This window comes from Protopterus annectens, chromosome 4.part0, assembly GCF_019279795.1.
Source record: "Protopterus annectens isolate FY-2018-M chromosome 4.part0, PAN1.0, whole genome shotgun sequence".
Taxonomy (NCBI): Eukaryota; Metazoa; Chordata; order Ceratodontiformes; family Protopteridae; genus Protopterus; species Protopterus annectens.
In genome coordinates, this window is record NC_056733.1 from 1,604,006,420 (window position 1) to 1,604,021,719 (window position 15,300).

The 15,300-nt window shown below is 37.5% G+C and overlaps 1 protein-coding gene across 2 annotated transcripts in view; it reads left to right on the forward strand.

Moving 5' to 3' along the window:
- The window catches only part of CD74 (CD74 molecule), a 128,597-nt gene that overhangs the window by 81,947 nt on the left and 31,350 nt on the right, over nucleotides 1–15,300 (forward strand). The window contains exon 7 of one of the 2 annotated variants that reach the window (XM_044069373.1): nucleotides 12,283–12,483. The exons of the other annotated variant lie outside the window; for it this stretch is intronic. Coding sequence (XP_043925308.1) covers nucleotides 12,283–12,483 — 201 coding nt within the window. The remainder of the gene's footprint in view (nucleotides 1–12,282; nucleotides 12,484–15,300) is intronic. 2 annotated transcript variants of the gene reach the window in all.

Sequence of the window (15,300 nt, forward strand, 5' to 3'; positions counted from 1 at the left end):
TCCCATCCCCACCCCCTAGTAGGGGAAACCTCCATAAAAAACTTCTCCAAAGCCAACTTCATGATACTCAAGTCAGAAGTGACAAACTTTACGGCACCCATGCAGATGGGAACTGAAAGTTTGACTGCCGAATCCTACACTAAGGCACTGTATGAGCATATCCACTCGTGCATAAATCGTGCCATTCCAAATAGAACCAAGACGCTCTCCTCCAAAAAAAGAAGCCAATCTGGTGGTCCCCTGCCATAAATAAGTTATGTCATATAAGTTATAAGTCAAACAGAGCTCCTCATTAGTACTCTTCAAGAAAAATCTTGATGATTGGATGGGAAATGGGAAATTCACCCCAGGGATCACTTCTGTGGCTCTGCTCGACAGGGTCACAGGAAAATAATTTTCTTGGGTCGCGAAAGCCAGGGTACCCCTTTTTTGGCTAGGCTTATATAGGCCCTAGGGCCAATAGCCTAGTACCTATCTATGAACCTATGAACCTATACAACAGATGGGATTAACTGTTACAGAAAAAAGGAAAATCCCAGGATACAAAAAACTCCCTTACCAGCCTCAGTAAGAAGCTGAGATCCCTCATAAAATCCTCCAAAGCTACTTATGAAAATAAAATTGCCAAAGATTCTAAGGACAACCACAAGGCATTCTATAGTTATGTCAAGAATCTAAATCACAATACTCAGATATGCTCTGAGCTACAACAGAATGGCACCAAATATACTGATCCCAAGGATATTCCCAGTATCCTAGCAGATCAATTCAGTGCCAACTTCACCCCCCCCCTCTTACCCCCCAAAGGGCCTATCTCAATACCAGAAGATTGCCAAATGCCGGTAATCATGGCCACATAGGTAAAAAATGCACTCTCCAAAGCTACGAATACAGCATTCATGGGACCAGATGACATCCTGGGCTGTGCACTACATGAACTACAAAATGAACTGGTCTAAGTGTCATGTTTAATCATAGCCTCACCTCAGGCTTTGTGTCCATTTATCCCACTCCACAAAGGGGGGGGGGTCCACCTTGGACCCCAGGAAATATCGTCCCATCAGCCTAATGAGCCTAATCTGCAAAGCAATGGCACGCATTATCATGGAACTTATAAACAAAGACATTGGCAACCTTAAAACACTGGACACCATCCAGTTTGGTTTCGTGAAGTGCAGATCTTGTCTCTTTAACCTGATTGACTTCTTCGAATCAGTCTCCAGAGCTGTGGATGAGGGTAAGACGGTCCACACAGCCTATGTGGACTTCACCAAGGCCTTTGACACCATCCCTCACTCTGGAATCATAGATAAACTTACTAAGTTGGGCATTAATCCCTACATCACTCAATGGGTCGCAAACTGGCTTACTGACAGAACCCATACTGTAAAAGTAGCCGACTCCAAATCCAGCTCCAGACAAGTGACAAGTGCAGTACCTCAGGGTTCAGTCCTTGGACCACTCTTGTTTGGCATCTACTTCTCCAAAGTACAGGCCAACACCAAGGGACTCTGGCTAACAAAGTTCACTGATGACTGCAAACTGGGAGCCATTATCGAATCCCCAAATGATGTGAATATCCTACAAAAGGGCCTTACAGTGACAGATGCTTGGTGCCAGAGTCATGGGCTCAAGCTCAATGCCAAGAAATGTATAGCTATCCCCTTTGGTAAAAAACATGTACCCATGAATTACCACATAAGTGGCAGTACACTAAACACCGAAAATGTGATAAGGGACTTAGGGACACAAGTGGACAGTGGTCTCACCTTCGATAACGACATCGCCACAACAGTCAGGAAATCCTTCTATGTGGCACATTTCATTACTAAGGGCTTTTCATCCAGGAAAAAGGAGGTCATTGTTCCACTGTACTCATCCTTCATTAGACCCAGTATAGAATACAATGCCTTGTTTGGTATGTACCTCACAAGACATCTGCAACAGTTGAAAAGGCCACAGAAATACCTCACTAAAAGAATCACATGCCTAAAGCAAATGCCCTATGCTGACTGTCTAAAAAAACTCCAGCTATACTCTGTTGCATATCGTCTACTCAGAGGCGATTTTGCTTAACATACAAAGCCATGTCAAACCCAGAGCTGTTAGACAGGCTACACTTAAAGAAATCCCAATCCCTCAGAGCCACGTGCTTCAGGGATCTAAACCTGGTCATCACAATGAACAAAACATGCTGGAGGGATAGGTTCCTGTCCCAGAGACTCCCCATACTCTGGAATAGACTGCCCATACATGTCAAGCAGAGTGCCTCTGTGGCCCTCTTCAAAAGGAACCTTGATGACTAGATGGGAGATAGGAAATTCACCCCAGGAATCATGTCAGTCTGTAGACAGGGGACCAGGGAAGTAAACTTCCTGGGAAGAAATAGCCGGGGAACTGTTATAGCTAGGCTTGTATAGGCCTTAGGGCCGCCTAGTACCAACATATGAACCTATGAACCTGGCTAAAGCCCAACTTTAAGAGTGATAAAATACTTCTCCCAGGCTATAATATCTTGCAGCTAAACAGATCACATAAAAAACAAGAACCATTGCAGTTCTATGTAATAAGTCACTGGGGCTCTTAGTATACCTACTCAATCTGCTCATCCTTCTTCAACTATGGTGAAATACTAGAACTTTTTTATATAATTTTTAGGTATTTTGACATGTTGGTTTGACATTTAATGTAACAAAGTATGACAAAATGTTATTTTAAATGGTGTTGCACCCAAAATATATTTTTCAGAATTATAACATGAGATTTATAGAGGTGGTGGGATGGTAATACAACATATGTTTTTTAATATAATGATCTCAATTTATGTACGTGGAGTCAGGGAATCATTTCATTGGTGGGATAATTATTGATGTGATGAAATTATTGGTAGAATGTGAGATCTGAACATATTTAAGGTAGTTATACTTTAGTTCAATGTAGCATCTGATGAAGTCTTCCTAGCTAAGACGAAAACGCGGATATTAAAGTTAAGCATTTATATACATGATTTGTGGCTTAATAAAGGTGATTGGAGTGTCAAGAATACTTGGGCTTGTTCTCTTTTTGGGTGCCTTTGATTGGATTTGTGTTATGGTGAAATACTCTGATCCCTTTTAAAAAGCAATGATCATAAAAATATCTGTCTTGCTACTGTTTGCATTCCCCAGGTAAAAACAATTCAACTTTATAGGAGCTTATATACTGGCTATTGACAAATATTAACCAAGAAGCCATCATGCTAGGTGATGTAAATATTGATTGGTAATCTACTTCCACTCCTAACTATACTCCTGTAATAAATCTGTTCAACTGTATACAGCTCATTGTCTCTCCAACCATATACAGAAAACACTTCAGCAGATCTTCGATTCTAGACCGGGCCCTTACATCTGACCCAAGTAAAATTATCTCCTTAGGTACTCTCTTAAACTGTATGAGTGACTACCTCTCAATATTTCTTAATAGGTTGACAACTCATCCCTAAAAGGACCACCACTATAACACAGTCCACAAATTATCTGACTTTAACAAAGATACATTCATAGAAATACTGAAAGATTTCAACTGCCATCTACTAAAAACTCTCTCTCTCTCTGTCTCTGGATATAGCAGTTGCATATTTTAATTACCCCTATATTAAACTATTTAGACTCAGTCAAACACAAAAGTGTCAAATTCAGCCTTGCCCCATAGCTCACAAAAACTGACAACTTATGAGAGCCAGAGACAAAGCCTGGAAATCTTGGCTTCACAAAACCAATCTCGACTGCACCAAAAATCAGACAGATCTGATAAAAAAGTCACTACACCTCAAAGCAACATGCATACCCTAAGAACCCCCAACAATTCTGGTTCTCCATTAACAGTTTCTTAATTACAGACCACCCATTCCAACCAACACCTACTGCCATTACCACCACCCATCCCAAACCTATTTTTAATCAACTAAACTCACACTTCATTTATTCAGTCACCTCCTTCATAAATAACCATCCATCTAACCCCCACAACATAACTATCCTCTAAAATCCCTGTCTTCCACATCAAGCCAGTTCCCATCTCAGTTATCAAAAACTACTTCAAAAGCTAAAACCCACTACACCCAGTGTTGAAAATCTTCCCTCAGAATATATTAGCTTTTAAAGGCCTTGCAGTGATGTATATAGTATTGTTTATTGGCAGCAAATTTAGCAATGTGGTAATAGCATATTTCAAGTTTCGTTTTAACACATACCTCCAAGCTGTTAAGGATAGGAGCACCATATAAGAGTGAAGGAAGGAGGTAAATGGTTGCTAGGGTGGTTTTAGCAGAGTTATTAAGAATATTTTTATGTCTATAAAACATGCCACCTTTCTGGTGACTTTTTTATATAAATCTGAGGTTGTCATCAATTGCCACACCAAGTAGTTTTGTATGGGATACAATTTCTACCTTTATTTTGTTAAGTGATAAGATTTTGAAACTAGATTTGTCCTTCATATGTACTTTGGGGAGGTATAGGAGGAGTTTTGTTTTTTTGGGGAGATGAGTAATAATGGGGCACTTTGAAGCCAGTTTTCAAGAGAGGTGAAGGCTTTTTGTGTGATTTTGAGAAGATACTTTGAGTGTCATATGAGCATATTAGTGTTGAATCAACCACATATTGTATAAATGATGCTTGCTAGAAGAGGTGTAGCGTTTACTAATGAAAATGCTAAGGAGAAGTGAACCAAGAATGGAGCCTTGGGGTACACCAGTGCTAACGGGGAGGCAAGGAGAGAAAGTATGTCACCATTTAACAGCTTGCTGTCTGTCAGATAGGTAGCTTTTAAACAACTGAAGTGAAGTAGGGGATAGGCCGAGATGGAACAGTTGTTGAAGGAGTTTGCTATGTGACACAGTATCAAAAACTTTGGGCAAATCCAGAAATATGGAAGAGATAAGTTTGCAAGAGTCCCTTTTCTTGTTTATATAATCTAAAAAGGATAATAGTGCAGTAATTGTACTATGGCCAGGGAGGAATGTACGTTGAGTACTGGTTAAGAGCTGTTCTGAGAGGACTTGGTGAAGAAGTTGAGTGGATAGATTTTTTTAAGATTTTTGAGGCAGGGGAGATAATGCCATGGGATGAAAGTTAGAGACTCTATAGAGTTTCCTCCCTTGTGCAATGGGATGACATATGATCTTTTCCAAATTGCTGGGACATAAGATTCCTGTATGGATCTATTGATTATGATAGCTACTGGGTAAGATATGGCTTCTGCTGCCATCTTAAGATATTCAGGTGGGAGGTTGTTGGCAGCTGTGGACCTAGGTCTTCTTAAGCATCAGTTTTGTGAGGTAAAGTTATCATTTCTGACTGAAGATTGTTTGGATTAATATTTTTTTCAGAGGGACTGAGGATTGTTTGGATTGATATTTTTTCAAAAGTTAATGTGGTAGTGGAGGAGGCAGTTGGTGATGTTATGGGTTTGTGCAGGGGAGGATGATATGCTGTTGGTGAGGACAGCAATGCTCTCTATAAAGTATTTATTAATTGTAGTTGCTATTTTGAGGGGGGAGCAGGTTTCAGAGGGTATGGATTTTTTTGAGCCAGGCTTGAGTTGTGTGTGAATAGAGGACCAGAATTTTTTTTCGGATCACTTTTATGATTAAGTTGTAGAAAAAGGTAAAAACATTTATTGGAAAAGCCATTGAGACATATTGGGGCTGTAAGGAAGGGTATGGTTTGATGTGTTTTAAGCAATCAGTGTAACTATATTAAAATTACAGCAAAGATATATTTATTAGAGGTAGGAGTTATATGATACCTGGTTATTTTACATGTTCAACTGCAAATTGATTTACATAGCTTGTGAATTTTGAGCAGCTTTCTGTGTTAGAACTTCACATAAACATCACCAATGCATTTATGAGCATATGTACGCTTTAGTCACTAAAATGTAAAAAAAGATGCTTTATATAGGTATTCTATTGTAGTCAATAATTTTTTTAGATATACATTTTCTGTATTTGATTAAAGTCAGTAGAGTCTGTAGAAGACTTGCTGGATTGAAAGCATACTTTTGGCAGACCTTAGATGCCTTCAACTTTTCAGGAATAAGGAAAATGGAGAATATAATTTTTTAAGAAGCGTGTTAATTACTAAGGCTTCAAGTGATTAGACTCATTCTTGTCTTTTTATAGAGTATACATAGTAACAAAACGGAATCTATTTTCTCAGTTTAAAAAGTCTGGAAGAATGAAAGCATTTACTCTGTTCTGATTTTAAATAAAGTATTTTTTTGAATATTTTCTATATATTTATTTTTTTAAGTATCTTTTTCATGGCGAGCCAAGTCCTTCTTTTGAAGTTAACCTTTGGGGTTATATAGTATGAAATTTACACATGTGATTCTTTTTTTCAACATTTAAAAGAGTATATCTACAGTTGATTGGTTATTTGTTACCAAACTTTACAATAGGTCTAGATTACTCAGTTTTCTATCTACAATGCCACTACGTTTAAAACTGAATAATGTAGATCTATTTCAGCATTCTAAGGGTCTCTGAAATATCCACGTTCATAAATAAGAAGGCAAAGCTCTTTTAAATTTATCAATGGCTAAAATTTCTATCTTTTACTGTAATCCTTTTGGCTCACAGGATTCAACTGTAGTTCAGATGTATGTTTTAGTTCACCTGACTGAGATCTTAACTTTTTGTTAGAAGAAAATGTCCCTTTATGAAACTTTTCAGCTTTTATCTCTGAGGTAACAGTGCCTTTCCTTATTTCATACAGTCCTAATAATCAGTCCCTTACACATCTATAAAGGCATCTAAAGGCTCCACAATAAACTAAGCTAAGCCCAGTTAGTCCAGCCCTAACCTTCACAGTAGGCCTATAGCTCAAAGGTTGTCAGCTATGCTTCATGGTCTTTCCCCTGATAAATGGTTTCAGTAGTAGAACTGTCTTTGGCATTGCTATGCCTTTGGCAATTGACCCCCATACCCACAGCTCATCACCCTAGTATAAAGACAAGTATAATATAGGTGCAGTACACTCTGAAGGGCACAGCATCCACCACAGGAATGCATAAAACAGCTTTATGCATAGCACATACTACAGTAATACATAAAACAACTTAACACACAGTACATAATATAAGAATGCATAAAACAGCTTTACGCACAGTACACACCACAGGAGTGCTGCCTGTCCAGGTGGGGTAAATTTGCTCAAACAGACTGACTTCATGTAGACAGTGAAAATTGAGAGGTTCAGGATGTTTGTCTTAAAAGATACTCAAAAAATATGCCTGCTGCACTCACCAATGTGGTATGTGAAAGGCTCATAATCCATCAAGTTATAAAAATGTTCACAGTTTTAGTACCCAAATGAAAATAAATGCAACAAATAAATTAAAAGTGCAGTTCACTTGTCTGTCATCACCTTAGTCACAGTCCATGGAACTCACAAGTAAGGGCTACAGTCACTTTTTTAAAGAAATAAGGAGTCTAGCAGTTGTTCTAAATTCACGTGCTTGCAAGCAGGGGTCACTCCTCTTGGGCTTCTCTGGATTCCTTTTGTGAGATGTCCAGGTCTTCTTGCACACAGTTCTCAGTGTCTCTGTCTTTACAATATTACGCCAGCCAGATTCAATGTTCCAGGTCTCAGTTTCTTCAATGAGAGGCCAACATCTCTTTTCATTTGTACATCATGACTTAGGTACTGCTTATTCGGTTAAGCTGACTAGCCAATGCAGGATGCAACTGTGCTAACTTCAGCTTTTGAAGTCAGAGTGTTTATTTACAACACTTAGACATACTTTCAATTAATATTTTTCACTATTTAAATACCATTTAGATACCATTCTGACAAGTCCTACTAGACAGGACTATTTATGATGCTAGATACATATGTAAGTATTGATTCCTTCCAGTCAGTCTAATTACATGCTTGTTGACTGCAAAAGCATTTTAGTATTTTAGCTGTCCTGTTGAATTGAGTGGTAGCAGAGTTTTTGCATGAGATAATGGAACAGTGGAGATATGGAAGTTTCCTCTTTTCTCCACTATTGTGTAATCTCATATTCAGTATATTTTAAATCCCAAGGGTGTGGGGAATGCTGACTGCCACACAGAGCACCCCCCCCAAAGTTTCATATTGAATTTGATGACTGGTATGTAATTAAAGAGCATCAGTTGGGCATAATTTGACTACTAGTCCCATAGATGATACATCATATAACCATAAAATCATATATGTATATTTATATTTATGAGTCTGTCATTTTCTTTCTCACCATACATCTGTGACTCGCCTCCCATCACTGCCAAAATACTGACCCACAATTCAGAGAATGACTGAAATGGCATCCTAATAGGTCCTACAGGGTGGGAAAGTCTTGGTCTCAGATCCTTGTTGTCAGTAAATTTAGACTCGATGAATGTGATTGATGAATAACCACTTGATGTAAAACTACTCAGTCTTTTTAAGCATACAGTATATGCGCACACACACACACACACACACACACACACACACACACACACACACACACACACACACACACTTGTACACTGATTCAGCTTTATCAAACTTAAAAGAATTTATTTTATCTGACTTAATTGCTGTTCTCTGATTCTGGCTGTTCTGATAAGTGTTTCATGATGGTGGTGACAGAACTATTATATGGTAATAAGTACAAATTGAAACTAAGGGGTTGGATGTGACATCAACCAGTTGGTGCTGTGTGACCAGTCAAGACTTGGCACTATCATTTTGGGATGTGCACTTTGTCTGTCATCACTGCCTACATAGATCTTCTGGATGCTGCTGTAAAGGCAGTAGTACTAGTATCTCCCACCACCCTCCAGTACTAGTACTAGTATCTCCCCCCACCCATCAGTACTAGTATTAGTATCTGCCCGCACCCCCCCCCAGTATTAGTACTAGTATATTTCCCTCTGGTGGAGGAATGGGCTCAAATATGCATATATTTCGGGTTAAGGATAGAACTACAAATTTCCTGCTTCTATTCCACCTTACTGGTGTTTAAACTCAGGAATCTCTGAAACCAGAATATAAAGACTTAAGAGTATGCAGACTTTACTTGAGATGAGGTCATGTAAATACAGTTACAGAACTGAATGTGAATGGGGTGCCTTTTTTATGTCAGATTTTTCAGAATGAAGCTTGGTAGCTCTACTTCATATAATTCAAATATATATTTTTTTAACTATGAAATAAATCTGAAGTACGTTATGAAACAAGTGCAGAAACGAGGAATAAATCCAGAGATGTAGACACACAGTTTTTTATTCAACACGGATAAGCGCTTTCACTCAAGTAGCTTCATCAGATCCAAGTAAAGTGCTTATTAGATTCACTATTTAAATATACAGTTAATTGGTCATTAATTAAAAATTTGCTTCAATTATCAATCAGCAATTGTCAACACACTATTTAAATTATACTATAATATATACTTTCTAGGTAGTTCACTAAAAGTGCATATGCGTTTTAGAATAGTAAATAAAAGTTAAAAATTAGTACATATATACATATATATCAAAGCATTATTTCATAATAGTGTTCGAAAATATAGTATTAGATGTCCAAAAGTCACATCAAATATATAACAGAGCAATCGCTCAAAATGTATTACATTGAAAGATTACATAAAAGTTAAAAATTAATAATTAAAATGCGTGTATTAAAACATTAGTTGATGATGTTTATGAATATGATATCAGATATCAAAATTTCATACAAAAAGTGTAGAAAATATGTATACTTAAATGTACTACAAAATTTTGGCAGATCTTTATGAAAGCATTAGTAAATGTGAATCGATTGATGATTGTATTTTTGTTACTCTAGATGTCCAATCTTTATTTACCATCATCCCAAATGAACTAGGACTCAATTTTATTACATCGTATCTTAAAAAACACAGTGATTACTCTGATGTATTGATCGATTTAATAGTACATTTTTTAGAATTGGTATTGGATAATAACATTTTTATATTCAAAGATGCTATATATCGACAGTGTGATGGCATAGCTATGGGCACACCATGTGCCAATAGCTACTCCAAAATGTTCCTAGCATATTGGGAGGAATCAATACTATTCCAAGAACCTCTATTCAAAGCACATGTAGTATTTTACAGACGATTCGTAGATGATTTATTTATTTTATGGAATGGCACTGAAGATGAATTACATTCTTTTTTCAATATTATGAACTGTTTAACCACATGTCTTAAATTTACTATGAATCATTCTGTTGAGAAAATTGAGTTTTTAGATTTGTATGTTGAAAGGCTACCAGGTGGTTTAATTAACACAGGTATTTATCGGAAACCTTGCTATTGTAATATGTTACTTTTCAGGTCTAGTATGCACCCACCCCATGTTTTTAGAAATATAATGAAGGGACAGGCACTTAGATCATCCAGGCTCAATCCCACTGACCATGGGTTTGAACAGGATCTAAGTAACTTAAAGGAGAGACTTTTAGAAAGGGGTTATAGATCAAGTGAAATAGAACAACATTTGGACAACATATATGAATTACGTACAACAAGGGGCGCACCATATTTTGGACCTACAAATATAAATAGTGATGTAAATACACCTACATCCATCTCATGTATAAAATTTTCAACTTTTTTCACAACAGACCATTTTGAGGTCAAAAACATCATCAGCAAACACTGGAACATTCTACAAGCTGATGATGACCTCAAAAATATTGTTGGTGAGACACCTTCCTTTGTTTTTAAGAATAAAAGCAATCTTAAAAGATTACTATGCTATCCTAAACAAAATAGTTATTCAAATAATTCGGGCCACACAAAACCTTGTGGCCATTGTACTTTCTCCTCATTAATAGACAGTAACACAGTGTTCATACATCCTGATTCACATAAACAATTCTATTTAAAAGCAGATGCTGATTGCATGACTGCACATGTGGTATATCTAGCGGTCTGCAAAATCTGCTCATCTTTTTATGTAGGCAAAACGAATCGTCCTTTACGTGATAGAATAAGAGAACATTGCTACAATATTAAGAAAGGTAACACACAGAATGCATTAGCCAAACATGTTTTACAATGTGGTAGCAATCATGAATTTCTATTCAGAGTACTGGAAACAATTATACCAGATAATAGAGGTGGCAATATTATGAATTATACCGAAGGAAAGGAAAGTGGTTGGATCATTTTACTCAGAGCTGACAAAGGCTCTGGAATGAATGAAAGAGCATCCATAAAACCATTTCTCAGACAGCGTAGACACATTAAATAAACAGAGATTTATGTTTATATACAATATACACACACACATACACTTCGACTATCATGTAGTCCACAGATTTTATATCTACATATTTTAATATATGTCTTAACATATTTTTAATCACAGCCATTAATAACTTAACATATTTACATTCATTAAATACCACATACTTATATTTATATTTATATTTATATCAGTGTCTCATTTATCATAACATTACATATCCAGTGTTTATATACTATACATTTACATTTATATCTATGTTTAAACAAGTGTTCTATTATTATTATACATCATACTTTCAGTTATACATATATATATATATATATATATATATATATACTCACATATTTTTGTAGTACATTTAAGTATACATATTTTCTACACTTTTTGTATGAAATTTTGATATCTGATATCATATTCATAAACATCAACTAATGTTTTAATACACGCATTTTAATTATTAATTTTTAACTTTTATGTAATCTTTCAATGTAATACATTTTGAGCGATTGCTGTTATACATTTGATGTGACTTTTGGACATCTAATACTATATTTTCGAACACTATTATGAAATAATGCTTTGATATATATGTATATATGTACTAATTTTTAATTTTTATTTACTATTCTAAAATGCATATGCACTTTTAGTGAACTACCTAGAAAGTATATATTATAGTATAATTTAAATAGTGTGTTGACAATTGCTGATTGATAATTTAAGCAACTTTTTAATTAATGACCAATTAACTGTATATTTAAATAGTGAATCTAATAAGCACTTTACTTGGATCTGATGAAGCTACTTGAGTGAAAGCGCTTATCCGTGTTGAATAAAAAACTGTGTGTCTACATCTCTGGATTTATTCCTCGTTTCTGCACTTGTTTCATAACGTACTTCAGATTTATTTCATAGTTATTTAACTGAAACAAGTGCATTCACTTGAGAGGCAGCATTCATACTTGATTTTTACTTTGTTTATATATTTTTTTTATTTTAAGTGACTCGAGTGCAGACCAAGTGCCAGCTGGAAGCAGCTACAGTACCCCCCATCCACCTGGGCAAGTTCAAACCGAAGTGTGATGAGCAGGGTGATTACATTCCAGTCCAGTGCCATGCCAGCACTGGATACTGCTGGTGTGTGGACAAGAATGGTCATGAGATCCCTGATACTAGGACACGTCAACATCCAAACTGTACAAGTAAGGCTCTGTGTTTATCTTGTTTAAGAGTTTTGTCTTTCCCTTTCCCATATCGGTCTCCTAACTTATTATGGTCTGTCTCATCATAGTCTTCTGCCCTCCCTTCCATTTCTTTCTGAGTGTCACATTGTGGGATAGATGATATGATGACAGTGCTGTGATTTGTTTTCTTTACCTTGTGTTTTGCTTGTATTCTGCTTTTTAACTGCATATTAAAACTTCAAAAGACACCACAGTTCTGTTTCTTGTGAGTCAAGCAGAAATTAGAGCTGATCAATTAAGGACTCATACATAAGATAGAAGAGGTCGCGTAAGGTTAATCATTTGTGAACTGAGTGGGTGGAGCTAGGAACTAAACCTTCTATTTAAGGGGTAAAATAAAACATTTCAGAGCTTTATTGGAAAGGCTCACCCAGACTCTGCTACACTTTGCTGTGAGGGAAAGGTTGGTTTGCTTTATATTTGTTGTATTTTGTATTGGTTTATTGCCTTTTAATATTTTTAGTGCTGTGATTTGTTTTCTTTACCTTGTGTTTTGCTTGTGTTCTGCTTTTAACTGCATATTAAAACTTCAAAAGACACCACAGCTATGTTTCTTGTGAGTCAGGCAGAAATGTTTCCCCACCCTCCAACCTGTCACTGTCGTGTCCTTAAATACCGCTGTATTTCTAGCTGCCTGCCTCTTATGTTAATTTGACGATATATCTCATTTCCTCTCTGCTTTCACTGGCTTGTGTGAGTAAGCACAAAATTATCATTTTGTGAAATCACACCACTTCAACTATTTAAATTTATTGGCCATTCTACTGTATTCCATAGTACTGGAATACAAAAGTGATCACCCCCTTTCAATCTATTTTGCTGTTTTAAAAATAGTGACTCTCCACTAAAACTTAACTTTTTAGGCAGGTAAAACTTAAGTTACCTACTTTCACATCTAACCTCTCTAGTGCACAATGCAGTGTTTATGATAAACTATTTTTTTCATCTTACTTTTAAGCATCCCTGTGACTAGCACTTGCTCTAATACCTGCTGGAAAGCACTAGGAAGCCTTAAACTGATACAAGCACTCAACTCTCCTTATTAATAAGGAGAAATTAATCATAGGCACTAAACAGCCTATAATTGCAAAGTACCTTGCTAAGGTAAGGGAAAACAGCTCCTGTACTTTAAAAAAAAGCACCAAACCAGGTATGTCCAAGGGTCAGCTTCCGTTGATTTCTCCTGTCCACCTGGTGAATCTGGACATACTGGGGCAATGCAGAAATTGACTGATGTACACAGACAACCTTCTCCTAACATCCAACACTACAACCTGTGAGAGATGCACTTACATAGCCAAACTGGAAGCAACGCTCTCTCCACCCAAGATTGTGCTAGACAGTCAAGAGGAGAAGGTTAACACCCGCACTACACCTCAAGCAACACATAGCCCTTCTAAACTCACACCACCAACACCCACACATAGCAACACTAAATCCACATATGTGGAAGCCCTTAACTGTAACCTGCCCAAGCAACAAGGACCCCCGAAGCTGAAACGCAAACAAATACCAATCACAACCAAAGTGTCACATAGCTCACAACACCAGTGTGCGACCCAGCAACAGCCCCAAAGGCAAGACAATGTACCTAACACTTTAGTCATAGGTGACTCTATAGTCAGGCACACTGATGTCCCACTCACCAGGCTGAACAAGGAGAAAATTACAGTGAGATGCCTGTCAGGTGCCAGGATCTGCCACATAACTCATGCACTCAAGTCACTCCACAACAAGTATAAATATGACTCTGTCATTGTCCATGTTGGAGTGAATGACTTGAGACGTACCTCCCTGGACTACATGAAAAGAGACATAGAAGAGCTCTCAGATCATGTGGCCCAGGCAGGTATGACCCTAGCCCTGAGTAGCATCCTGCCTTTGCCCAGAATGATACCACAATATAAGGACAAAATGATTGACTTCAACAATTGGCTAAGCTTCTGGTGTCATTCAAAGGGGATCCAGTATCTGTCTGTCTGGGACGGCATGATCGACAGACCACAATGCTTTGCCAGAGATGGTCTGCACCTGTCGTCCCTGGGATTCAGGTTACTGGCTAGGCTCTTGCCACCCCTATAGTGCCTTTTTAGGCAAAGTTCAAAGGACAAAACCACCACCATAACAGGTACAAGCATGCAAAATCTGAAGGTAATGCTACTCAATGCTAGAAGTCTAAGCCTAAAATTGCACTCTCTCGAGGCACTCCTAAAAATGGAGAACATCGATATCTGTGCAGTAACTGAGACCTGGTTCAGGGCTCCAGAGAGCACCCCTGTAATACCAGGCTACAACTCTTTCCACATGTTTCAGCTACCAAACCAGGATCAAAACACTAAAGGTGGAGGAGTGTCCATATTCACCAAGGATATTCACACCACCAGGTTAGTTGCCCAACACAATGCGTCTGAAATTCTCCAGGTACAACTAACACTAGGTAAGACTGCAATCCAAATTCTAGCTTGCTACAGATCCCCCACCATGCCCCAAGATTCTTACTGCACCTTTCTAAACATACTGGAAAATATTAATATACAACCAAATACACTAATACTGGGTGATTTCAACTACCCTGCTATTAACTGGGAAAACTACTTGTGCACCATCACCTTTGCCCAATGGTTCTTGGAATTCATAACTTCCAATGCCCTGGATCAACTAATCCATAGTCCCACCAGGGGCTCCAATATCCTAGACCTGGTCATTACCAACATGGGAAATCGATGCTCCACACCTATGGTCACCCCCTCGTTGGTCAGGTCAGACCATAAGCTA